The 26,559-nt window shown below is 44.4% G+C and overlaps 1 protein-coding gene across 4 annotated transcripts in view; it reads left to right on the top strand.

Moving 5' to 3' along the window:
• The window catches only part of LOC146799131 (cholesterol 24-hydroxylase-like), a 254,690-nt gene that overhangs the window by 108,494 nt on the left and 119,637 nt on the right, over positions 1-26,559 (top strand). For all 4 annotated transcript variants that reach the window (XM_085626570.1, XM_085626571.1, XM_085626568.1 and 1 more), the window contains exons 3-4: positions 670-751; positions 1,242-1,315. In XM_085626570.1, the coding sequence (XP_085482696.1) occupies positions 670-751; positions 1,242-1,315 (156 nt within the window). The remainder of the gene's footprint in view (positions 1-669; positions 752-1,241; positions 1,316-26,559) is intronic.

Genomic DNA, 26,559 nt, shown 5'->3' with positions numbered 1-26,559 from the left:
CCTAAGCATGCCTTCATAGATTAACTTTATACAACCTAAGCATGTCTTCGTAGATTTACTTTATACAACCTAAGCATGTCTTCGTAGATCTACTTTATACAACCTAAGCATGTATTCGTAGATTTATTTTATACAACCTAAGCATGTCTTCGTAGATTTACTTCATACAACCTAAGCATATCTTCGTAGATTTACTTTATACAACCTAAGCATGTCTTTGTAGATTTATTTTATACAACCTAAGCATATCTTCGTAGATTTACTTTATACAACCTAAGCATGTCTTTGTAGATTTATTTTATACAACCTAAGCATATCTTTGTAGATTTACTTTATACAACCTAAGCATGTCTTCATAGATTTACTTTATCAACCTAAGCATTTCTTCATTGATTTACTTTATTTTGGGGCTTCCTCCTGTATGCCGTGGGTTTTGGATGCTCAGGGCACTGAAGAGCATTCGCTGAAAGTGATTACATCAAAAGTATCTCGGGGGAGAATGGTTTAGGAATGTCCCATTGCTCTTTATCATCTATGCGCTCTCTCCTTCACCCTGACTTCTCTATGTGGGTGGCATGGTGCTGTCCGAATGATGTGTTATGCTAGCCTTAGTGGCATGGAGTGAGCCTGAGCTGATATTACATGTGTCCTGTTGTGTCTTCTCAATAGGGCGGAGCAGTACGGACCTGTATTCCGGATTAATATTTTCCACCGGGTCGCTATATATGCCATAAGTCCAGAAGCTGTTAAGGTAATAAAATAGACTGATTACATCTTCCTATCCCTACCACCTCCCCACCTTGCTTTACTTGTTTCTTCCTTCTGTGTTCCATTGGTGATGGGTGCTGAAGTGAAGATCGATCTCACTTTTTATTCATGCTCTCTGTTAAATTGCTGTCTTACTACTGTTCGTATTATGTATGCATAGATGAGCTTAGTATGATGTCTGCTTTATGGCTGTCTTTCCTAATATCATGATGCTTTTGTTTGTTTCCGGTGCTTTGAATAAGTTTTTCAATGGCAACTGCTGGTAAAAACAAAAATAAACATACAAGTATCCCAAAAATATAATGCGTTGTTACTTTTCTGTTTCTGGACAATTTTCGATTCCATTTACTAAACATTTGTTTTGTTGGCCGAATAGTATTTCGTAAGTAGTGATTGTAACACACTGCACGTTTACACTATTAGGGGCCTTCTTTATGGTGCATTTTCATCTTACCACAATGTTTCCCTTACAGAAATTCCTTATGTCTCCAAAATACCTCAAAGATCCATTTGTTTACGACAGACTGTTTTCCTTGTTTGGAGTACGGTAATGTAAACCATTTGACTTCTAAGAATCATTGTAAAAGCTAAGAAGCCAGTAGGCTTTGGGTCATCTCATTGCTAATTTATTGATTGGTTTTCCTGTCAACTTTATTTGCATACTTGTTATTCTGGGAGTTTTTTGTGTGTCCCCTGCTATAAGCAAAGCTTCTTTACCATCCTTTTGATTGGGTGGCGTGTATCTTTCCACTACTTACATTCAGGGAACTTTTTTTACGTTTAGCACTTCATGCACATGTGTTTTCTTGCCCTAGTCCCCCTGTAGGATGCTTCCCACTCTCTTTCACACTCTTGCCCTTCATTTGCTCTCCAACCCTCAGGTCCTTCTACGATTCCCCAACGCCTACCCTTTTAGCTCTCACTTTGCATCATCCAATGTGACCACATGCATCACCATGTTGCTTCAAACATGGCAGACTACGTAAGAGCTTGGAAAACGTAGAAAATATTGTTTTCTAAACTTTCCTGGTACTGCCATGTTTCATTGCCACTTGGCATCTCGCAACATGGCAGCCAACTCAAAAGTATATAAAACAATGATAGTTTTTATAATTTATTTTAATTTTGGTCTAACACAACACAACTTGTTACAGCTTAGGTGCTTTATTGCATCATTGAAATTCACTTAGAAAACTGTCTTGTGACAGGACATATCCATGAAGGAACATCTAGGCCACCTTGTTGCCCCATTGACACGGCGTTTCCATACCTGTAGAAAAAACAAGGGGATGGGGCACCCCTCAATCGTCAAGTAAATCCACGATCTTTTTCACATTTGCTCCATAACTTGTTATATATTTCTTGGGCACCCTCTACTCCCATGTACACATTTTTTCCTCTGACCTGCATCAATCCATGTTGGCTTTCCATTTTTAGGTCTCGCCTGAACCAGCGCATGCGCTGCGAGTCATTTAGTAAGTGGGTTTTCAAAGTGCTACCCACCGGCTTTTGCTGGCCTAAAGCTTGTGTTCACACGAGCGTGAACGTGCACAGCTGCCAGCTTTCAGCGCCATCTGTTTGACGGTGTGCGCACGCACCCCTGCTTTCACTTTTGGCGTCTTTTTTTTTTTTTAACTTCTCGCTCTTCAAATGCAAAAAACGCAAGTACGCTACTATCCAAAACTGAGTATTCATTTAAGGATCCACCTTTCAATAGTGTGGACATCCATGAGAGCATATACATTGCATAGGAAAAACATTATCTCCAGAAGTTCAAAAGCAATGTAAAACTCATAAGTCCCAACACATTCCAAATTTTTAGGAGCCCTCTGCGAAACCAAAATGACATTTTGGTTTCACAGAGGGCTCCTAAAAAATCTTCTGGAGATAATGGATGTCCACACTATTGAAAGGTGGATCCTTAAATGAATACTCAGTTTTGGATAGTAGCGTACTTGCGTTTTTTGTATTTAGGTTGTGTTTTGTAAATATATGTCTGTTATACATGCTCCAAAAAATGAAGAATGAGATGTGAATTTATATACACAAGAAAGGGTAATTAAAAGTATCCTCTTCCGAATAATTTTTGATTTATTTGTTCCTACATACAGCTTTATCTATATTGTGTTTGCCTTACCCAGGTATAGGAGGGTGATTGATGGGTATACCCCCCAACTTTTTGGAATTTCACTTTCAAGAAGGCATCTGCAGAGGACCCCCATGCAGGTCTGGCCCCGCGAGGGCATTTCAAATCAACAGTGCTCGCTCCCCACACTCACAGAAGTCGCTGGGCCTCACACATTTTTACAGCATCTGCCGCGAACGGATTGATGGCTGCATGGATTGTGCTGAGCTAAAGCCAAGGCTCTGGAAGTCAGCGAGGGCGCGTGGAATCGCTCGTGCAGGTGGACACACAGCTTTCACAGGTCTCTGAAACTTGAAGTTTCGCAGGCTGACATCAACGTGCACACAATGCACTCGTGAACACATCTGTTCATTCAAATCTTCTAGACATGCATTAGGGGAGCAGCTGTCATTCGTGCAGGCATCAGATACAGGGCAGCAGGCGTGGGGCTCCACTGTCCCACGATTATAACTATCTAGCGCCTTGATCACTTTCTACGTGCTGTCGCTGCCTTCTAGATGATCACTGCAGGTGACAACTTGTACACAGATGAGGTCATTAACCCCTTACAAACCGATGAGGCAGCCACAACTTGCAATGGTTTCTCACGCAGCCCTACAACCGCTGGAGCGCCTATAACCAATCAAAATGCAAGTCCATATGCACCTGGCAACGATTACACGGCATGAGGCTTCATTTATATGTTGGCAGGTGTGGGTGAAGCTAAGCTGCTGCATCTGTGAGCACCACTGGTTGCAATGGGAGCCAAGGATTCTAAAAAAGGGCGTTTTAGCAGGAGAGAAATGCAGCAGCGTTCTATATATTTATCACAGGCGTGAGCTCCCTCTCTTCTATATGCCTCCGCCTCTCACTTGTCTTGATAGTATGAATGTTTGCATGTGCGTGTACGTTTGGCTGCGCTGGGACCCAAAGCAGGGGTTTACCTAGTATCTCTGTGGATCCATTACTCCCTACACTTTCACTGCTTCAAAATCTAATCCACTTAAGCTATAGGGCGATATAGACATTTTGTTAGGTTGGGTTTGGAATCCGAACCCCCTGCATGGTTCCTCTCGGACCCCTACATACGACCACCAATAACCGTAGCTGTGAGTGTGTGTAGAGGCCTCCCTGAGCTGGTGGTGGCAGTTGTGCCAGCAGCAGATGTTCCAAGGCCGATAATGTGTCGCTCTTAGGTCCTGCCAAACACGTCTGAGCGCCCTGGGCCACATTCTCCCACACAGATGACCCCACAGAATGGATGACTGTCATTCCCAAGTCAAATATCTTCTTGTTCTGTTAACTAAACTTGAGGTGGCAGCAAAAAGAGTAAGACCCTGGGTACACACAAAATTGTACGCAGAACAAATCACTGATTCGCAGAAATATGTTTCAACAAAAACGAACATAAGCTCAGGCCCAGGCTTGGGCTACAAGAACGTTGACAGAAATCTGGGTAGTAGGATCAAGTGAAACAAGCATTAAAATGCAATAGGTCTCGCCTTTCATTAACTTAAAGCCATTTGCTTTGCTATACAATACCATTAGCAAAGCAAATGTTTTTAACTTAATCAAAGGCGAGACCAATTGCATTTTCAATGCTTGTTTATTTAATGTTGAAACCTCCTACGGCACCAGTATCCAGCAATGTCCCTACCTGCTGTCATTAGTTCCATGGTTCAGAATTTCTTGAATTATACAGAGGAGGCCTCTTCTGCTAATACTTAAGGAAAGTTTGGCCATCTTTCACACATGCTACTTCTGCTAGGCATTCTCTGAGCCCCACCAAAAGTCTCTAAAACTTGCGACACGTTCATATAGTATAAAATAAAATACTGTGTCTTCTCCACAGCCTCTTAAAAGAAGTTGATTGTCAGTGCATGACAATCTTACTAGTTGGAATCTGGTATATTAGACCCTGTGAAGTATTTTAAGCTGTACCTGGTATATTAGACCTTTGCATTATTTTAAGCTGTACCTGGTACATTACAACCTGTGCAGTATTTTAAGCTGTACCTGGTATATTAGATCCTGTGCATTATTTTAAGCTGTACCTGGTATATTAGACGCTTTGAAGTATTTTAAGCTGTACCTGGTTTTTTAGACCCTGTGCATTATTTTTAACTGTACCTGGTATTTACATCCTGTGTAGTATTTGAAACTGTATGTGTTAATTAAGACCCTGTGCATTATTTTAAGCTGTACCTGGTATATTACACCTGTGCATTATTTTTAAGATGTACCTGGTATATTACACCCTGTGCAGTATTTTTAAGCTGGACCAAAGGGGTGATGATAAAGTATCTTTGCTTCTCCTATTTTACACATGCAGCTGTACAAATCATGGGAACCTGTAAAGAACTCAAGGTGCTTCGTTCATCGCTACCTTAATGGTAAAACTTAATACAGATGCAACTCATTGTGCATTGTAATTGAACAGGTCTAACTCCTCTGTGGTCCTAAACTTAGCGTGTAATTCAGGTCATTCTAGCCAGACACATCACACTATTTATAAGGAAAGTGAGTCCTACATTTTATGATGCTCCAATTGAATTTCTGCTGAGAAAAACACGAGCCTCAAAACCATACATCCACATTCACATTGTGTATAGGCATCACAAAAACAGCAGCTGTCTCCTTGTGCAGGTGGAGTAAAGCGTTCAATTTTCCATCCACCACACTGATGTCATGTAATATTTAGGGGAAATAGCATCAAAGTTGAGTCTTCCTACAACAATTTTGCTACCTTGCATTCAATGATACCATAAAAAGATGGTTCGTTGCTCAATCCTTTATCCTTCTGTACATAAAGCCAATCTGAGTGTTACACACAAAGCATGGGTCAGTGTGATACTGTCTGATGCACCTATTACATGGTGCATTGTTCCACCACCTAATGGCTGGGTCTGGAAATGTCCTAAGTAATAGAAGACAGATTTTTACGCCCTGATTATTTAAATATTCACTACTGAAATACAGGTTCTTTTTGTGGTGTATCTCTCTGCAATGTTATAATCTCATGCCAGCCTGTGATATTTTGTATGTGTAAGTGATGTGTAAGACCAGGACTCCGCAATTGTTTTTAATTTAATTTCTTTCTCAAAGTCACAAAATTGCAATTTATATGACGGTGTTTCTAAATTGTAGTGCATGCCCAGAGAAACACCTGGGAAAAGGCAAATAATTGTATGTATTTTGAGCATTTGATTTCTTTTTTTTTTTAAGTTTAAGAAAACAATTGTATTTATAAATAATCAAAACACATTATAATAATACATAAGATAAAATCATTTATTACAAAATTGTCAGTTCAATAAAATATGCAAGATAGAAAGAAAAAGAGAGAAAAGAGTGATATTTATCAGACTACCGACATCAGTACAATCACAGTATAATAAATATTACCAAAAGCGAGAGCAAGAAAAATAGGCTGACTAACAATTACCTATTCGTATATTATAGAAAACTATTCATGGCGGTTTAGGAATTTCCTCAATTCGGGGATTATGAGAACATGCAGACTTAGCAGAACTATCTGGAAAAGCAGTTATGGGTAGCCAAAGGAGATCTCCTTTAATAGCGAGGGAAATTGGGGAGACATATGCTCTATCTAATCTATTATTGTAACAAACTGCATACCACCAGGCCCTATAAAGGTACCTTAGTAGAATTCTTCCATTCCCTGGTGATTTGTTGGAAGGCAACGGCATGGAGCAAATCTATTATGTAAATATTTCTTGTTCGGTAATTCCAATCTTTAGAAACGCTCCCTAAGAATATAGTAACAAAGGTAAAAGTGGTTTGCGTATGAAAGATTTTATTTGTTGCCAAACCAGTGTCCAAAAATTTTGACTATGTTGGCAGTCAAATAACATATGTTTTAAACCAGCTGTGTTTGTTGCACAGAACCAGCGAGTAGGGGGAAGAGTTGAATTTATCTTGTGTAGTGAAAAAGAAGTAAACATAATTCTGTTGTAAATATAGAGCAATGTTTGTGCGGTGTTAGCTGCTCTGGAAGACCTACTTATTTTCAACCAAATCTTGTTCCAAATAGAGATGGGAAAAGAAACCTGAAGATCTGCCTCCCAAGCTAGTTCTACTTCCGTTTTGTCTCCATTGACTGGATGAGGAAGGAGTTGTTTATATAAGTGAGAAGCAGAAAAAGCAGAATCCAAAATCGAAAATATATTAGGTGGAGGAGAAAAAAAAGATGCATGATTAGATAAGAGATTGTTATAGGTGGATTGAATCACCGCGATTAAAGATTTATTTTTAGATTTATAGGAACAAAGTAGAGAAAAATGTGTCTGACCATTAATAAAAGAGACACATATCACCATGAAGGAGTTGAGACGTCCAATGAAGTCAGTTAGCGTGCCAATCTTTCCATAAAATTGCTTTTTTATTAATTTGAATGTGATTTGTTGTACCAAATGGAAGATTGCAAGAATTGATCCTTAGCATTTTTATAAGAAAAGAAAATAGGTTGGAAAATTCTTGAAATGTTGTTAACAAGATAAAGGGATAGTGACAAAGGTTTATGTGAGAGGGACAGGAATTCTTTGAAGGAAAAGGGGTGAAGAAAAGACTTCTCAATATTAGTCCATGGCAGTAGATTTGACACCTTGTCTTCCTGTAATAAGAGATTTATTGAGATTGCTTGAAGAAAAATGCAGTATGATAAGAATGGAAATCTGGGACATAAAGTCTCCCATAAGTTTGGGTCTTTTGAGTTTATGACGGGACATGCAGGTCTTTTTATTGTTAAATAAAAGTTTTGATAAAATGGAGTATATTATCTTGTATTGGGAATGAGGTATATTTATAGGAAGAGTGGAGATGTAAAAAAGTATTACGGGTACTAGCATCAATTTTATTACGTCCAGGCGACCCCACCAAGATAAAAACAAGGGGCTCCATCTGGAAGTATGATATTTCAAAGTTTATTGCAACTGTTTTAAATTAAGTGATACAGTTTCTTTAATATTAGGCATAAACCATAAACCAAGGTATTAGATTTTATCTGGTTTCCAGCGAAAATTAGAAGAGATATAATCTGCATGGAAGCATAATTTATTTCGGGGAAGTATTTCACACTTGTCAGTAGTTAATTTATATCCTGACATCGAAGCAAAAAACTGCACCTCCAATAAGAAAGCTGGTGATGAGGATGCAGTTGTGAAAGGAAAATCAAAATATCATCAGCATAGACAGAAGCCTTCAATTGATTTACACCATACTGAAAGCAGGAAATTTGACAGTGTGTACGAATTGTTATCAAAAAGGGTTCAGGAGCGAGAATAAAAAGGAAGGGAGGAAGAGGGCAACCTTGGCTAACACCACGATATAGGGAAAATGGAGATGAAAGAAGGCCGTTAGCTAAAATTGAAGATGTAGGGGATGAATATAAAAGGGAGACATAATTAATGAAAGTGGCACCAAAGACAAACAAGGAAAGCATAGAGAAGATAAAGGGCCGGCTTACGCGATCAAACGCCTTCTCAGCGTCTAAAGAAATAGCTGCCAAAGACTGTAACATTTGGATTTGCTAAAGACATTAAAAAATAATCTAATGTTGTCTGCAATATGTCGGCCCTTAATAAAACCACATTGTTACCCCCCCCGATTAGTTGAGGCATTAAGGGTTCTAAACGAAGAGCTAATATTTTTGCAAACATGTTGTAATTCAAATTGACCAAAGAGATAGGTCTATAATTATTACACAGTGTGGGATCTTTATTTTTGTTGGGAAGAAGACAAATTAAAGTATCTTGAAAAGAACAACAAGAGGATTGAGAATTTATAAAGCAAATATATAATTGGTGTAATTTGGGAAGAAGGAAGTGAGAAAAATGAGAATAAAACTCAATAGTGAAGCCATCAGGACCTGGCGCTTTACCACGTTTAATGACATGGATCGCATTAAGAATATCCTAAATTTGAATCGCCTTATCCAGAGAAGAGAAATCTAAATTAAGATGAGAATGAGGATTGATAGAGGATAAATACTACAAGACATCATTTTGGGATGTTGGAGAATTGGTAGTATAAAAGGTCTGGTAAAAATGAGTAAATTCTGCCAATATGTCTTCATTTTTGTAGATCATATGATTAGATGAAGTAAGAATCGAACTGATTTTGGTACGTTACTTTTTTATCTTAAGATAATTAGCCAAGAGTTTCCCAGATGTATTCTGACCTCCACAGTACTTGGCTGAAGCTTTAAGTAAAAATGAGTTGGCATTATCCATGGGAAGTTTAATTAAAAGTGAATTTTAATTTAATACGTTTTTCCAGACAGGATTTAGAGTTCATGTGATAGAGTTTTCTAATTGTTTGAAACTTGTTGTGAGGGTAATTAAAGAGGATTTCTTTTTACGGGATACAAAGGAGATAATAAAATCTCTAGATGCAGCTTTAAAAGCGTCCCATATAATTTGTAGGGAGATATGTGGTTGTTCATTTTCAAGAAAAAAGTTAGTAGCAAAGGATTCAAACCTTAGGGCCAAATTCTGATCTAACAGAAGAGTGTTATTAAATCTCCACCTTCTAGAACCATGAGTTGGGGGGAGGAGATCTAAGTTTAAAAATACTAGGGCATGAACTGAAATCAAGATAGGACCTATATGTGAATGTGTGATGTGTTGTGCAAGGGGCTGAGAGAAACGGGTGAACTAATCTAGATTGAGAAGAATGTACAGGAGAGAAAAGGGTATATTCTAAAAGTGTGGGATTACATAGCCTTCACGCATCTATTAAGGATCGTTGTTTGATAGTAGATGTAAATGTAGAATGCATAAGAGAAGGATAAAATTTGGATTTAGAATTACGGTCAATTATGGGATCAACAACCATATTACAATCACCCCCTACCAGTAGATAATCATCTTTATAAGTCAGCAATTTAGACAATATTTCAAGCCAAAAGGAATTGTTAGGGGAGGTAGGTACGTAAAGATTAAATAGAGTAATAGGTATTGTTAGATATGGGGGTCTCTAGTTGGCACAGGTAGGTATTTGTGACAAATAGGGACCCTTGCCTCTAGTCAGGGTAAGGGGTACACTCCTAAAATAACCCCTGCGCACCCCCTTGGTAGATTGGCACGAGCAGACAGGCTTATCTCAGAGGCAGTGTGTAAAGCATTTGTGAACACATACAGCAATCCAGTGACAACACTACAGATGGACACCACACAAGTTTTATATAAAAAATAAGTATTCTTTATATAGATTTAACACAAGACAACAACAAAAATCCACAATACTGTTACTTTAAAATTGTAGAATTGGCTTAGTTCTCTTTAGATCTTAAATGCGACACTTTGAGTCAATGTACCTTAAGATACGACACACAGGGCAACGAAAGTGTTGCAGGGAAGGTGATGCAGTAGGTCCTTACACGCAAAGGTGGTGATGCGTTGAAGATCTGGTGCAAAGAAACAAAAATGGCGTCTTCTTGTAGATGCCAAACGCTTCTCCGATGTTGTGAGATGTCTCGGCTCGATGCATCAGCTGTAGTGGCGACACCCTTGTCCAGTGATGCGACGACAGCGGCTTTGGCGGTGACACTCTTCTCCAACGATGCGAGGCGCTTCCGCTCGATGCGACAGTTGCAGCGGCGACGCCCTTCTTCAGTGATGCGACGGCAGCACGCTTCTCCGTGGATGCGAGGTGGAGAAGTGTGGCTCAATGGTTAGAGTGGCAGACTCTGATGCAGAAGACTGGTCCGGGACCAGGGTTCAATTCCCACCTCGGCGGGTCTTGGGCTCAATTTCCTCAGACCTGATAATTCTCGCCTCGGTGCCTATCCTAATCATGGGTCCCACTCTGCAACTCTGGGCAATAGCTTGCATAATCTCCACAACGGCCCCAACAACCAGGAGTTGTGGACATTTCACAGGGAAAGGCCAGGAAGGGTTCCTCAGCGGTATTCGTACAAGCGCCGAGATGCCTCCGGGTAGTCGTGCACTATACAAGTACATCTACATTTACATTTAAATTCTTGTGATGAGGTGCAATGCGACAGCTCCAGCGGCGACACCCTTTTTCAGTGATGCAGCGGCTGCGACGGCGACATGCTTCTTCGGTGGTGCAAGACGCTTCTTGTGATGCGGTGCAATGAGACAGCTACAGCGGCGACACCCTTGTTCAGTGATGCAGCGGCTGCGACGGCGACACGCTCCTTCGGTGGTGCGAGACGCTTCTCGTGATGCGGTGCAGTGCGACAGCTACAGTGGTGACACCCCTGTTCAATGATGTGACGGCAGCGGCTGCGACGGCGACATGTTTCTTCGGTGTTGCGGGCGCTTCTCATGATGTGGTGCAATGCGACAGCTACAGCGGCGACACCCTTGTTCAGTGATGCGACGGCAACGGCTGCTACGGCGACATGCTTCTTCTTGAGGCGCGCTTCCAGCTCCTTGCGACACACAGTCCCTCAGAAGGCCAAAATACAGCTACAGGCACTTCCAAAGAACACTTGGGGAGCTGGTGGTTGAAGACTTCAGCAGGAGGCAAGCTCTTCTCTCAAGCCCTTGGAGATCCTTCACAAGTTGAATAAAGTGCACACAAAGTCCTTTCTCCTTTCTTTGTCAGTCAGGCAACCACTGCAGGCCAATCCCCCAGGTTCAGGGATAGTCTCTCCTCAGTCTCTCTGGTTCCACTCCTCAGCAAAGGTTTCTTCTTGTTCCCAAAGTGATCTAAAGTTCTGGGTCCCCTTTTTATACACAGTTTCCTTTTGTTCTCTGAAGGCAGAGAGGCCTTTGCCTAGTCCAAACCAGTTCTGGTCAGTCCTGGAGCACTCTGTTTACATGACTCCTTCTTTCCTTTCACAGTGCAGGGCAGAGACATCAGACGCATAAAAGGAGGTGGAGCCAGCATTGTGGAGGGAACGCACAGCCCTATTCAGGTCCCAGGTGTAACTCCTCCCACCCATCTACATGGAGATCTCTCTATTCAGCCCTGTGCTGACTCACCCTGTCTCTGGGCATTCCCCAGCCCCTGTCACTCAAACTCCAGACAAGGAATCCACAGCCTAGAAGAGACAGGTTTGGATGGTTAGACAAGAAAATACCTACTTTCTAAAAGTGGTATTTTCAAACACAGAATGTTAAAACCAACTTCACTAAAAGATGTATTTTATCATTCTGAGTTCAGGCATACTAAACTTGAATTTCTACCATGTTCCCTGAGTCAGTTAGGATTATAAGATGTAATAATTAAACTGCCCATTCTGGCCTATGGGGAACAGTTAGCCTTGCAATAGTGAAAAACGAAAATGGCTGTAATTCACTATTAGGACATGCCACACACACCAGGACATGTCCTACCTTATACTTACAATGCACCCTGCCCTTGGGCCTACCATAAGGGTGTCTGATATGAAGAAAAGGGAAGGTTTAGGGACTGGCAAGTGGGTGCACTTGCCTAGTCAGCATGGCAGTTCCAGACTGCACTCAGGCGGCTCTGCAATGGCAGACCTGAAACATACTTTTACAGGATGCTTCTCTGGGTGGCACAACCAGTGTTGCAAGCCCACCAGCAGCATTTGGATTACCAGCCCTGGGCACTCCTGGTGCACTGTGCTAGGGTCTGACAAGTAACCCAAACCAGCTAATCATGGAATCACTAATCCATACATCAATTTACAATAGGGAGAGCATATGCACTTTAGCACTTATCAGCAGTGGTAAAGTGCCCAGAGTCATAAAACAGCCAACAACAGGTCAGAAAAAATATAGGAGGAAGGCAAAAGGTTCAGGGATGACCCTGCAAAAAGGGCCAAGTCCAACAGGTATTTTGTTAATTAATAGTGAAACAGATACCCATCTACCTGAGTCATCTTTGTCCTGTGACAGTAGTTCTACATCTAGGCGCTTGTGAATGGCAACACCATTACGTTTCCCATCACCTGGGGAAGCAAAAACATGGCCAACCCATTGTCATTTAAGTTGAACTATTTCTTTATCTAAAATGTGAATTTCCTGCAATAAAGCAATGTCGCATTTTGAATTAGAAAGATAGGTTAGTACTCTATTACGTGTTATAAGAGAACCTAAACCTTTAACATTCCAAGAAAGAATTTGTACAGCCATCTATATTAGCATAAAGCACCGTAGATAGATCAGATAACTATTAACAATAATAGAATAGAACAGAATCATATACATAGTGTAAGTTCCAAAAGACAGAAAGAAAAATGTTTGCAAAAACTAAGTACATATTGAGTAAAGTCTGTGATTATGAAAAAAAGAGCATATAAGAAAAAAACTATATGAAATGGAGAAAAGACAAGAAAAGAATGAAATAAAGACAGTGATATAATGAATAGAAAGAATGTCGGAACAGATATAGATAATGAAGAAAAAAGAAAAAAAGGGGTGCAAAGAGAAGAAGTGAAGACCATACCCATAAAAAACAAATACATCAAAAAAGACATACCAAAAATTAGGGTGGTGAAACCACATAAGGAAAATGACACCACTGACCAAAAAACGGGAAGACGCACCTAACATGGGGAACATGAAAAATAAACAATCCAAGTTTAACTGCAGTCAGAAAATTAACTTATAATAAATGCCTGAAAGATTAAAACAGGTAATAACACATTATAACTCTCATACAGTAGGAAGTGTGGTAACATCCATGGCTTCTTCTCTACAATTGTCTATAAAGTGCTGTAGTGAAACAGGATCTTCATAGTTTGTTGTCTTGTTCTCATATGTTACTTTAAACATAGATGGGTGAAACAGGCCAAATCTGGCATTAAGATTCCGCAGTGCTGGTCTCATGTCCAAAAACATCTTCCTCCTATCCGCTGTTTCTTTAGCATAGTCCTGTGAAAAGAAAAACTTAGAGCCCTGCCAGGATATTCGCCCTTTGCTTTTGGCTGCTTGTAGAACTTTTAGTAAGTCAGTATATTCTAGAAAATAAATGATAACACTTCTTGGTTTGGTAGATGAAGTTGTAGAACATGGGCTAGGACCCAAACGATGTGCTCTCTGAATATTGAGCAATGGGTGTGTAACGCCCTGAACGTCTCAGGATCGTTTAACAGACACGATAATGAGAACGCAACCACTTGTGAAGGTTTAGTTATTTTAATGAAGGCAAAAATAATACAAGGAATAAACAAAGGTTATAGTCACTGGAATCCTCCAGGCTAAGTACGTTACCAGCCCACAGCACGGATGGTCCTAACCGTCCTCTGCATATACGCCGATCCCGGCGTATGCCAACAGAGGGCAGAAATGAAATGGCCGACAATGCCAATCGGTAGGCTGTGAGGGGCACGAAGAGTGTTGGGGAGAATCGAGGAGTCAGGGAAACACCCAGCCGGGGTCTCTACCTGAAGGGAGCAGCCGCTCAAACTCTTCCTCAGACTGCACCGGGACGCGGAGTCACCTCCTGGTGATGCGTCACCGATACCCCAATCACAAGCAAAGAAGACTGAACCGAGAGCAGCCGCTCGATCGATCCCGTGGACTTCCGAGTCTGTAACGCGGCAAACACCTCCTGGTGTGCGTTACAGCTGGCAGTCCCTGTATCTCTGGTCGGGCTGGGAGTTACGACTCCAACCAGCAAAAGCGCCACTGCGCTTTGACTCAGCCGAGTCAAAAAGCGAAGCTCAATGGTTATCCGGTAGAGCTTCCGGGTCCTTCACAGGTGACGATGGGGCAAGACACGGCCCAGGGAGTAACGACTCGACCTACCTCCGTTCTTGCCTTACTGGAGCACCACTCCGGAACACTGCTCTTCACTAAGCAGGTACGTCGGTGTAAACACAATATCCGACAGCGTTGTACCTCCCGGTTCCTCCCTTTATAGGGCGTGTTTTCCTTGAGTTATGTAACAGCTCTCCTGTTTACATAAGGGCGTGTTTTCCTTGAGTTATGTAACAGCTCTCCTATTTACATAAGGGCGTGTTTTCCTTGAGTTATGTAACAGCTCTCCTGTTTACATAAGGGCGTGTTTTCCTTGAGTTATGTAACAGCTCTCCTGTTTACATAACCTCTCAACCGCTAAGCATCCTGGGAGATGTAGTCCGTTTTCGCTGGTTACCGTTTTCCTCCCCTCGCATGACAGGAATTCTTGACAGTACATCCTCCCTCTCAGCGGCTCCCCACGGGTCCAGCGCTGGCAGGAAAACGCCGATGGAACAAGGAGACCAAGCGCGGAGCATGAACCCCTTCAGCCGGTTCCCATGACTGCTCCTCTGGGCCATAGCCTTTCCACGCAACCAGGTACCACAGCTTCCCCCTGCGCCATTTGGACGCCCGTATGCCCGACACTTCATACTCCACCTCCGACTCCACGCATACCGGCCTGGGTGTCCCAGACGGCTTGGAGGGTGCTGGTTTGAGCAATGATACATGAAAGACAGGGTGTATCCGCAAAGACTGGGGCAAGCACACCTTCACGTTCACGGGACCCATACACTTGGTAATTCGATAGGGGCCCATGTACTTGGGATGGAACACACTGTTCTTTCGAAACCTCATGTTTCTTGTGGATATCCAGACGTAGTCTCCAGTGTGGTACAGTGGCCCGGGCCTTCTCTTCCTGTCTGCCGCAGCCTTGTATCTTCTCTTGGCCTCTATTAGAACAGCCCTTGAGCGCATCAACGTGTCTTTTATGTGTGCCACCCTGTCCGCTGTGGCGGGAATCCTGTCCTCTCTGAACGGATGTAGAAATGGCAAGAACCTGGGATGTTGGCCATAGTTGCTATAGAACGGAGATGACTGTGTGGAGCTGTGAGTGGCGTTGTTATAGGCTATCTCTGCAACCCATAGCAAGTCGACCCATTCTTCCCTGCCCTGGTCCACAAAACATCGCAGATACTGTTTGAGCGTTTGGTTCAGGCGCTCGGTTTGGCCGTCCGTTTGAGGGTGGTAGCTGGTGGACAGGGCGGTCTTAACATGCAGCGCAGTGCACCAAGTCTTCCAGAATTGCGCAGTAAACTGCGACCCCCGGTCCGACACGATCACCCCAGGTAATCCATGCAGTCGTACCACATTCTTTAGGAGTAGTGACGCCAATTCCCCGGCCGTAGGGACTCTCTTGCAGGGGATGAAGTGCCCCATTTTCGTCAAGTAATCCACCACCACCAGTATTGCCGTCATCCCCTGGTCTACCGGTAGGCCCACCACGAAGTCCAGAGATATGCTATCCCATGGTCTATCCGGGGTCGGAAGTGGATGTAAGAGCCCTTGGGTTCGGCCATGGTCGGCCTTCATGGTAGCACACGTAGGACACTCCTGTCCCCACCTCCTGACATCCACTCTCATGGTTGGCCACCAGAAATGCCGTCCCATGCTAGCCCCCGTTTTTTCAAAGCCCAAATGACCTGCGCATGGAGAGTCATGGCACCAGATGAATGCTTGTTTCCTTAGCCTAGGCGTGGGTATCAATAGGCACCTGCCCTTCAGGGGTATCCCGTCCTTCAGCTGCCATTCTCTGTGACTGAGGAGCCACCTCCGCCATGCGAATGACCTGATCCCTCTCTTTATTCCCCTCAGGAAAGTAACCGGTTGGATAACCCCCAATACCATCCTCGGGGAAATGATGGAATGCTCGGTCGCAGGCAATGGTTCCTTAACTGCAGATTGACGGGACAGGGCGTCCGCCTTCCGGTTTTCCGTCCCCGGCCGATATGTGATGCGGAAGTTGAACCCCGCAAAGAAGATCATCCACCGCAGCTGTCTGGGAGAAAGGTGTCTTGTGGCCGTCATGAACTGTAGGTTCCGATGGTCCGTGTACACCGATACCACATGTCTTGCCCCCATCAACCAATGCCTCCATTCGGTGAAGGCGTCCTTGATTGCGAGAAGCTCCTTCTCCGCAATATGGTAGTTGCGTTCGGCGTCGTTGAGTTTGCGGGACATGTACGCAACGGGATGAAGCACCCCTGTGTCGTGGTTGCGTTGGGACAAGATAGCCCCCAGCGCCACATCCGATGCGTCCGCTTCCACCACGTAGGGGAGATCCGGATCGGGGTGAGCCAACACCGGCGCCTTACCAAAGGCGCTTTTCAGGGCCTCAAAGGCTGTGTTCGCTTCAGGGGACCAGACAAACTCCTTGGACTTCCTCAGTAGCTGTGTGATTGGGGCCACCAATCCTGAAAATCCATCTATAAACCGCCTGTAAAAGTTGGCGAAGCCAATGAAACTTTGGACGTCCTTCACGCTTTGGGGCACCGGCCATTCTTTCACCGCCTTGATCTTTCGTTCTGCCATCTCCTGTCCCTCTGGACTCAGCATCACTCCGAGGAATTCCACGGATGTGACGTGGAAGTCACACTTGCTGAGTTTACAAAACAGCATGTTTTCCCTCAGCTTTTGGAGCACAGCTTTGACGTGGTGTACGTGCTCCTCCACACTGGACGAATAGATGAGGATGTCGTCGATATATACGACCACGTAGATATCCAACTCCTCTCTGAATACCTCATTCAAAAAGTACTGAAAGGCTGCCGGGGCGTTGCACAGACCGAACGGCATGACGAGGTACTCAAAAAGGCCGAACCTGGTCTTAAAGGCGGTCTTCCACTCGTCTCCGTCCCTCATGCGCACCAGATGGTATGCCCCTTTCAAATCCAACTTGGTGTAGATACGAGCTTTCTTGACCTGTTCCAGAAGTACACTGATGAGAGGCAAGGGGTACCGATTCTTTACGGTTATCGCATTCAATGCCCTAAAGTCCACACAGGCTCTCAGCTCCCCATTAGCCTTTGGGATGAAGAAGAGTGGCGAGGCGGCCGGAGACTTGGACGGGCGGATGAATCCTAGCTTGAGGAGTTTATCCAGGTACCCCCGGAGATGCACGTTTTCAGGCTCCGTCAGGGCATACAGCCTGCCGCTGGGAACGCTGGCCCCTGGCACCCGGTCGATCTGGCAGTCAAACTGTCTATGTGGTGATAGCACTTCCGCCTTCACCTCATCAAATACATCCTCAAAACTGTGATAAGCCTGGGGGAGAGCCACATCTTTTTCTGCCGCTGTAGCCACCGTCTGACTCCCGCTCTCATCTGCGTCAAGGGATTCCGTTCTTATTCCACAATGCAGGATGCAATACGGTGACGTCAGTTCGATGCGATGTGTTGGCCAATCCACAGAGGGGTTGTGTTTCTGTAGCCACGGTAATCCCAATATGACGCCATATTGGGGCGCTCGGATGATGTTAAAATCGATTTGTTCCAAATGGTTCCTCCCACATCTCATCGGAAGGACCCCCGTGTGCTGCCCGATGGGCCCCGTCACCAATCGCCTTCCGTCTACAGCATAGACGTCTTCGGGTACAGCTTTGGGAAGAAGCACTAGCCCTAGCCTGCATGCCTCGTTGTGGTCCATAAACATGCCAGTGGCCCCTGAATCCACCATGGCCACAACGGGTATCCACTGGTCATGCACTCCCACGTGCACCGTGAGAAACAGGTGTCGTTGTCCCTTAGTGACCGAGTTGGAAAGTGAAGGGATGGATGAGTGACTCCGAGATGCCCCTTCTTTGGTCTGGGAGTCCTCTAGTTTTCCGCCGGTACGTCCACCACGGCTGTTACCGACCGGTTGGCCCGATAACGTGACGTCTTCGGTTTGGCAGGGCATTCACGTACGTAGTGGCCTTTTTTGACACAATATAGGCACAATCCTTGTTTACGGCGTGACTCTTTCTCCGTGGCTGTGAGGCTCGCTCGTATTGCGCCGATGTCCATGGGTTCTCCCTTGGATGCGGTGGCAGTTTCAGGACTTCCCACTGTCACATAGGATGGAAGGGATTTTCCTTTTCTCCCATGATCCCCCTTTCTTTCACTTAGCCTATGTTCCAGCCGTAATACCAGGTTGATAAGGCCCTCACATGTCTTGGGTTGTGGGTCAATATGAGCCACGGCGTCCTTGAGCTCCTCGCACAGCCCGTGATGGAAGAGCGCCGTCTGTTTAGCAACAGGCCACTTGGTTTCCGCAACCAGCCTTCGGAACGCGTTGAGATACTGCACCAGGTCGTTGGATCCCTGTCTCAACTCAAGCATTTCACGGTCCGCCGTGTACGAGTCAGCCCTGCTGTCGAAGACCTTCAGGAATTCCTCGCGAAAAGCACCCCAATCACATAAGATGGGGTCGTCCCTGCTCACCAGAGGTACGGCCCATTGTGCCGCGTTTCCAGCCAAATAGGATATAAGGAAAGCCACACGAGCCTGACTCGTGGGGAACGCCCTTGGTTTGCACGATAAATGTAGCGCCACTTGTGTGAGGAATACCTGCACTGTGTTAGGATCCCCACTGTACCTCTCTGGTGTTGCCAAGGGGACGGCTACCGGCATTTCCACTACTACCGCAGGGGTCTGGTTCGTGAGGGAGGTGCTGGGCGTGAGCGGGTCCAATTGGATAGCATCCAGTCTGGCTTTTACATCGGCTGTTTCTTGCTTGGAGGCAGCCAATTCAATTTGCACGGTCGCTAAAGCAGCCAGCACATCATCAAGTGTTGCCATGTCTGTTATCGACCGGGAGACAGTTAGTGTTTATTAAGGTCGGATATTTTGTAACGCCCTGAACGTCTCAGGATCGTTTAACAGACACGATAATGAGAACGCAACCACTTGTGAAGGTTTAGTTATTTTAATGAAGGCAAAAATAATACAAGGAATAAACAAAGGTTATAGTCACTGGAATCCTCCAGGCTAAGTACGTTACCAGCCCACAGCACGGATGGTCCTAACCGTCCTCTGCATATACGCCGATCCCGGCGTATGCCAACAGAGGGCAGAAATGAAATGGCCGACAATGCCAATCGGTAGGCTGTGAGGGGCACGAAGAGTGTTTGGGAGAATCGAGGAGTCAGGGAAACACCCAGCCGGGGTCTCTACCTGAAGGGAGCAGCCGCTCAACCTCTTCCTCAGACTGCACCGGGACGCGGAGTCACCTCCTGGTGATGCGTCACCGATACCCCAATCACAAGCAAAGAAGACTGAACCGAGAGCAGCCGCTCGATCGATCCCGTGGACTTCCGAGTCTGTAACGCGGCAAACACCTCCTGGTGTGCGTTACAGCTGGCAGTCCCTGTATCTCTGGTCGGGCTGGGAGTTACGACTCCAACCAGCAAAAGCGCCACTGCGCTTTGACTCAGCCGAGTCAAAAAGCGAAGCTCAATGGTTATCCGGTAGAGCTTCCGGGTCCTTCACAGGTGACGATGGGGCAAGACACGGCCCAGGGAGTAACGACTCGACCTACCTCCGTTCTTGCCTTACTGGAGCACCACTCCGGAACACTGCTCTTCACTAAGCAGGTACGTCGGTGTAAACACAATATCCGACAGCGTTGTACCTCCCGGTTCCTCCCTTTATAGGGCGTGTTTTCCTTGAGTTATGTAACAGCTCTCCTGTTTACATAAGGGCGTGTTTTCCTTGAGTTATGTAACAGCTCTCCTGTTTACATAAGGGCGTGTTTTCCTTGAGTTATGTAACAGCTCTCCTGTTTACATAAGGGCGTGTTTTCCTTGAGTTATGTAACAGCTCTCCTGTTTACATAAGGGCGTGTTTTCCTTGAGTTATGTAACAGCTCTCCTGTTTACATAAGGGCGTGTTTTCCTTGAGTTATGTAACAGCTCTCCTGTTTACATAACCTCTCAACCGCTAAGCATCCTGGGAGATGTAGTCCGTTTTCGCTGGTTACCGTTTTCCTCCCCTCGCATGACAGGAATTCTTGACAGGGTGTCAGGGATGCCAATAATATTTGGAAGAAATTACTTGAAGAATGAAATAGGGTCTGAACCTTCCAGACCTTCGATCAGACCATATATACATAAACTGTTACGCCTGTTGCGGTATTCAAGATTTTCAATTTGCTGTTTAAGAGTTATAATTGCTGATTGCATAGTGGGAATCTGGTTTACCATAACTTATATAGAGTCAACCTGTTGTTCCACTTGCACAACCTTATTTTCCATATTGAACCATTTATCATCTAAGGATTGCAGAAGGTTATTGGTTTCTTCCATGTACGGGCGAAGAACTCGAATCTCCTCAAGAAGCAAGTCCAAAGAAGTGGCTGGAGGAGAAGTGACAGGAGATGGAGGATCCATTTTAATACGTTTGCCAGATGAAAGAACAATGAAGACCGTTGGTTTGGGCATGAGCTTGGTCGTTGAAAGTGGGATATTAGACGGTGATGTTGTACCCACTGCAGGGGTCATGGTATTGCAAGGCCCCTCCTCCATGTTAGATCGAAATATGTTGAACAGGTTATAATCTTTCAATTAGAGGTGCCGAAGTGGAAGTGCGTCTCACTGACTTTGTTCTCCCCATAAACAAAACAAGCTTGCGTGAAGTAATAGAGATCCGCCCACATTTAATCATTCAAATGACAGTAAGGAAGATATTGAGCTTGAGAGAGAAAATGCAATGACCTAGAAATTGCTAACTGTATTTCAAATGTATGTGCAATAGCTAAATACTTGAACTGATACTGCTCATAAAGGAGTTATCCTGTATTTATAGCATTGGAGAAAGTTCACTGCAAGGAGATGCCATACAAAATCCTGTCAGAGAAAATAAGCCGATAAACAAATCTGTTCAAAAACTGCCTTCCAGTAGATCTCTTCAACTAGCAATGCCCATAGGAAACAAAATATATATGCCAAAGCACTGCGAGGCATAAGAAATGCCATCAAAAATTGGATGTTTAGGAGGGAAAATGAAGTTTATTATGAAAAGAAAAAATCAACATAGTGGTCGCGAGCACCGTGAGGGAAACGCGCCACTTGTAGTTATGGAATAATGAGCTAAAGGATGCTCACCAGGCAAACGAAAAACGTATTATGTAATTCAGGGGGCCCTCATACCTCAGGGAACCCCACTCCTGCGGCCAAAATCGTGCTGAGTCCATGTGGAGGTCGGCACCCCTCCCGAGCCGCGCGGAGCCTCAGCGGAGAGCGGACATCTTCTTCTGGCGTCAAAACACGCCCGAGTATTTGATTTCTTTACAAATCTGTGCTGCACTCATTCTTTTGGAGCAGAAGGGTCTGGCACTTCGTCACCGCTGTAGCTGCTTAACAGCCCAGCCCACATCAGGACAGAACCAGTGCCACAAATCTCACCTGCCTATTCCCTGGCTACATAGAGACAGGTTGACTGAAATCGAAGTGGAAGTGGCAGCAGCACAAGGACAGAACAAGCTTGGCAGCTGCAGTCTCTAGCCGATCATGGGGCGGATGCAGACTTGTGTAGTGTCTGTGCTTCTGGGTCGTGTGCCTTTCTTCCATGTCTGCCATGTTGGGGTCCTGTGAGCCTGCTGTACTACGGGCCTGGGAGGGTAGTGGCCTGCAGGGTGGGTGTCTAGCAGGTGGTGGAGCATGATGCAGCCACAGAGCAGAGTGTGTGTTGTTGCGGGGTTGGAACAAGCCAACATATGCAGTGTCAATCTAGTCGGCACAATAGCATGAAATGAATGGTTAGTGCAACTTCCTGTTAAGCCTTTGGCCGAACAGAGATGGTCAAGAACCCTTTGCACCTCCCTGTCATTACTGATGACTTCGTGGTCATCAGCATGTGGACCAGAGATGCATCAGCTCCAACCCTACCATAGAGGCCTACATTTCCACTCTTCTTTCAGCTTCTATTTACCAGAGGCAGGAAGGTGGACCCCGCCGTCCGTGTGCTTTCTCCTCGCTATCAGCCTTGATTGATAGGACCCTCGTCCAGCTCCTACCAGCTCAGAGGTGAAAAAGTAAATTGTGATTGTTACAAAAGAGGCACAAATGAAATAAATATACACATCTGAGGCCAAGTATTTTAGGGGCGCAGTCAAAACACTTTGCCTCGTGGCTGTAGCTTTTTCAGGGAGAATCCTGGTGCTTCCACCAGTATTGTGCGCTTTCACGCTTTTTATATACTGGACAAAAGAATGACAATGAAATAATTGTGTAAACCCTGAGCCCATTATTTTCATTTGAGAAATGGAAAATGCGGATGGTAGACAGGCAATACTTATGCTGATATTTGTACAACTCCGCTGCAAGAAAGCTTTGCATGACGAGCACTGATAGTCTTCAGGAAATATCCTGAGTACATATCTTCTTTGAAAGAACTGGAATGTATGACTATTTCAAGACGTGTATAAGTACATGTAGACATTAGTGGAAAAATGGACACATCATGTGGCACTGTGAAGGGCCATCGGTGCGATATGAGCATCAACACTTCTGAAAAATCATGTCCACCTCAGTTCAGCCCACCTATGGGGTGGAACTAGCCTGGGGGTGGCACGCCTACTCGGCCATCTAATTTTCCCACCTGTCCAGGTGCCAAACGGGGCTCTTGACAAGGAAGTCAGCTTCCTCTCCTATGAAGGGGAGACATCTTTGCATTCCAAAGGCGGCAGTTTTTGGAAACTTGACAGCCTAGGAAGGCTAATAGACAGGTCATACCGTGGGAGGGGGAGTTGCACCCTCTTCCCGGACAGGCTTTTTTTCAGGGCCTCCTAGGAGCAGTAGCTCTCAGCCTAGGAGGTCAGAACCATGTTTTTGGTGAGCGGCTGGCAGAAACCATTCAGGGAGCACACCAGAGGCTATAGGTTTTCAGGGGAAACCTCCAAGGTGCCCTCTGGGTGCATTTATTGGTAAATCCATCACTAGAATCAGTGTGGGTTCACCAATATGAGATGTTTGATACCAAACATCCCTATTTTCAGTGAATCCATCATGTAGCTGGGGATCTCATTTTCACCAGTGTCCAACACATGTTTTAAAAATGGCTTCCCGGGCCGCGTGCACAGGTAGTAATAGGTCTGACCAGCACAGGGGCACATCGGCTCATGCAGGTATGCCCTCACATGTAATATTCAGCACCCTGCCTTATGTTTGTAAGGCTTACTTTAGGGGTGTCTTACAAATATTACATGCAGTATTAAGGGATATGGCACACAGCGCTGTGTGACATGTCGTGTTTTCACTTTTGACTGCACGTAGAAATGCAGCCTGCAATGGCAGCCTTGCATGTGCTTGGTGAGGGGTCCATTAGGGTGGCATCCTCTTTAGTACCTGAGGCCCTTGGTACACCTGGCACCCTTTACTAGGCACTTACAGAGGGGGCTACAGGTTTTGCCAATTGGGAAACAATTGTACAATTTGGGGAAAGAGGTCTGTCACCGAGCAAGAACCCAGTGCACTTCCAGTCGAAATCGCATCAGTTACCTGACAAAAAGTGGGGGTGACCATGTCAAAGAGGGCTACTTTCCTTCAATAGTCCCCACTTCTGTGCCCATTCAAGGAAGCTTGGCTTAATTGAGCAATTGATGATTCTAAGAAGAGAGCATTAGCTTACTGGCTTCCAGTTACCGATGTAGCATTGCCATGTAATGCCTCTAGAATGCATCCCCCTTCCTCCCGAACAATCCACCACCCCTAAACAACCTACCTCTCACTCCCACTCTCCTCCTGCCTGGCCTATCTTCTCTCTATTCTTCTATCTATCATTTCCTTTCTTTTCTATCATAAACCATACAATCAGCAGGGGTCACCTTCTTCGGATGGCCAACTATCAATCAGTTCCTCCTAATCCTCTGTACAAACATCATTAAAAACCCACATCTCCACAACATACTGTCTACAACTATACACACTAGTTATGGTATGTGCTGTAAACTATAATAGTGACTTGAACTGCCTTATATGTTATCCCCACAGGAATTTTTTTTCTTTCCTCTTTATATCTTTACCGTAACTGTACTCATTTAAAACCTTAATAAAATGTATCTTGAAATTTAAAAAAGGTCTAATCATCCCACAAGTAGAGTAGCACATGGAACAGAGCTTTTTCATTGTCATATGAGTAAATTGAAGCATGATACAGCTAAATTCTCATCTACACTTAAGAAGGTACAGGCATACACCAGAGTAGGTAAAAACAATTTAATTGGAGTCTAGAGCATTCACAACAATCTCCTCCAGCTTTACTACTGGCTCTCAAAGAGCCCCCATGAGTCAGGAAGTCAAATACCTAACCACATTCCATATTCTCAGTTACAACCAACCAACAGCCTGCATGCAACATCACTGTTCACAAATTGATTTTTGGCTGTCAAACATGCTTATGGCCGAAAATACCTCCACCTCCACCAAACAGAAATTCACTAAAGGATTTCTGGAAGGGCTAAATGGATTCATTACAACAGCTCTTTCCAATGCAAATGCTGGAAATATTCAGTTGTAAATTCCACTAATGGTGTGGTAAGGGGACATTCCAAGCGTGGTTTGCCTTGAAACTTTGGGGATGCCAACAAATGTATGTTTTAGGCAGTGGCGGCTGCTACGGTATTTAAGTAGTAGGGTGGCAGCACGGGGGAAATTAATATAATAAATAATGCTTACCTGCGTTCTACAGCGTTGGTGCTCTTCTGACCTCTGCTCCTCGACTCCCGGCTTGCCACAGTGTCCCCTACACCAATCCAGATGCTGCTCTCATGCTGGTATTACCTAGCATGAGAGTAGCGCAGTGATTGGTGTGAGCACCCTAGTAAAGCGCTTGCTAAGGGTCTATGACCCTCTGCTTGTTCTCCACCTGGCTGTAAACACAGCTCAGGTGGAGAGATCAAAGTGCACATGAGTGTTTGGCTGGCCTTTCATGGCCGGCCAAACTGTCATGCGCACTTGAAGCAGTGCCACCACTCCTCCTTCCTGCCGCTGTGTTGATGTACTGGAATGTACTTCCCTGCCTTTGGCTCAGCTGCAGGAAGTAAGAGAAGGGAGAAAAAATAAAATGATAACGTTTATTATCATTTTATTTTTCATTTTTTACTGCTCAAAAGAAGTGGGGCGACGCTAAGCGGAGGAGCCGCCCGCTGGTTTCAGGGGCATTACCAAACTCCAATCCGACACTTTCACACCCTTTAAATGGTTGAAACGTGGTTTCGGAAGGGCTCATGCTATAGAGTTCCAGGCAGGTTGAATAGGACCCCGTGGAGGATGCAGCATGACATTCTAAGTAGCATGACTGGAAACCTGCTTGGCACAGTATCCAGGCGTGCTTCTAGGAATGTTTTGAATAGAGATTTTTATCAAAGTACGTTCAGGCAGATATCCAAATGCACTTTTTTCTCCTGAGTATACCTCGATGTGTTTTCTCTCTTAAAAGTATATTATGGGAACTCTGTCATGGGGAATATTTTCACATTTGAATCTAGAACAAGTTTTCTGCATTCATTCTTAAATTGAATATTTTGATGGTGCGATTTTCTTTTTCCCTTTCATTTTTTCTTCATTTGTTGTATTTTAGTTTCATTTAATGGCACAATTTTTGTTTAATGTTTCTTAAAGTTAGATGATTGTTACTCTGTTACCTTCGTCTTTTTTAATGTTGTTTCCTTTAATATCCCCTAATACTTGTGTGCTACTGTTTACTTTGCATCAAAGTGTAGCATATTTAAATCTTCACTTACAAACCTATAATAGTCATCATTTGCTGTATGACCCACAGCATTATCTGTAATTACAACAGAGGCAGATTCTGCCTTTGTAGAAGCCTTCTACCACATACTGAGAAGCAATACCTGTCTACCATATCACTTAGACACAACCTGGACCGGCCTTTTACTGAACTTCTAATCCCGAATTTACCTTTGATTCAGCATATATGGCACTGTACATCATGTATGTTGCACAGAGTGAGCCATAGGCAGCCTAAC

Source organism: Triturus cristatus, chromosome 9, assembly GCF_964204655.1.
Source record: "Triturus cristatus chromosome 9, aTriCri1.1, whole genome shotgun sequence".
Taxonomy (NCBI): domain Eukaryota; kingdom Metazoa; phylum Chordata; class Amphibia; order Caudata; family Salamandridae; genus Triturus; species Triturus cristatus.
Note: the sequence above shows the minus strand (reverse complement) of the source record. Positions and strands in the feature narration are given on the sequence as shown.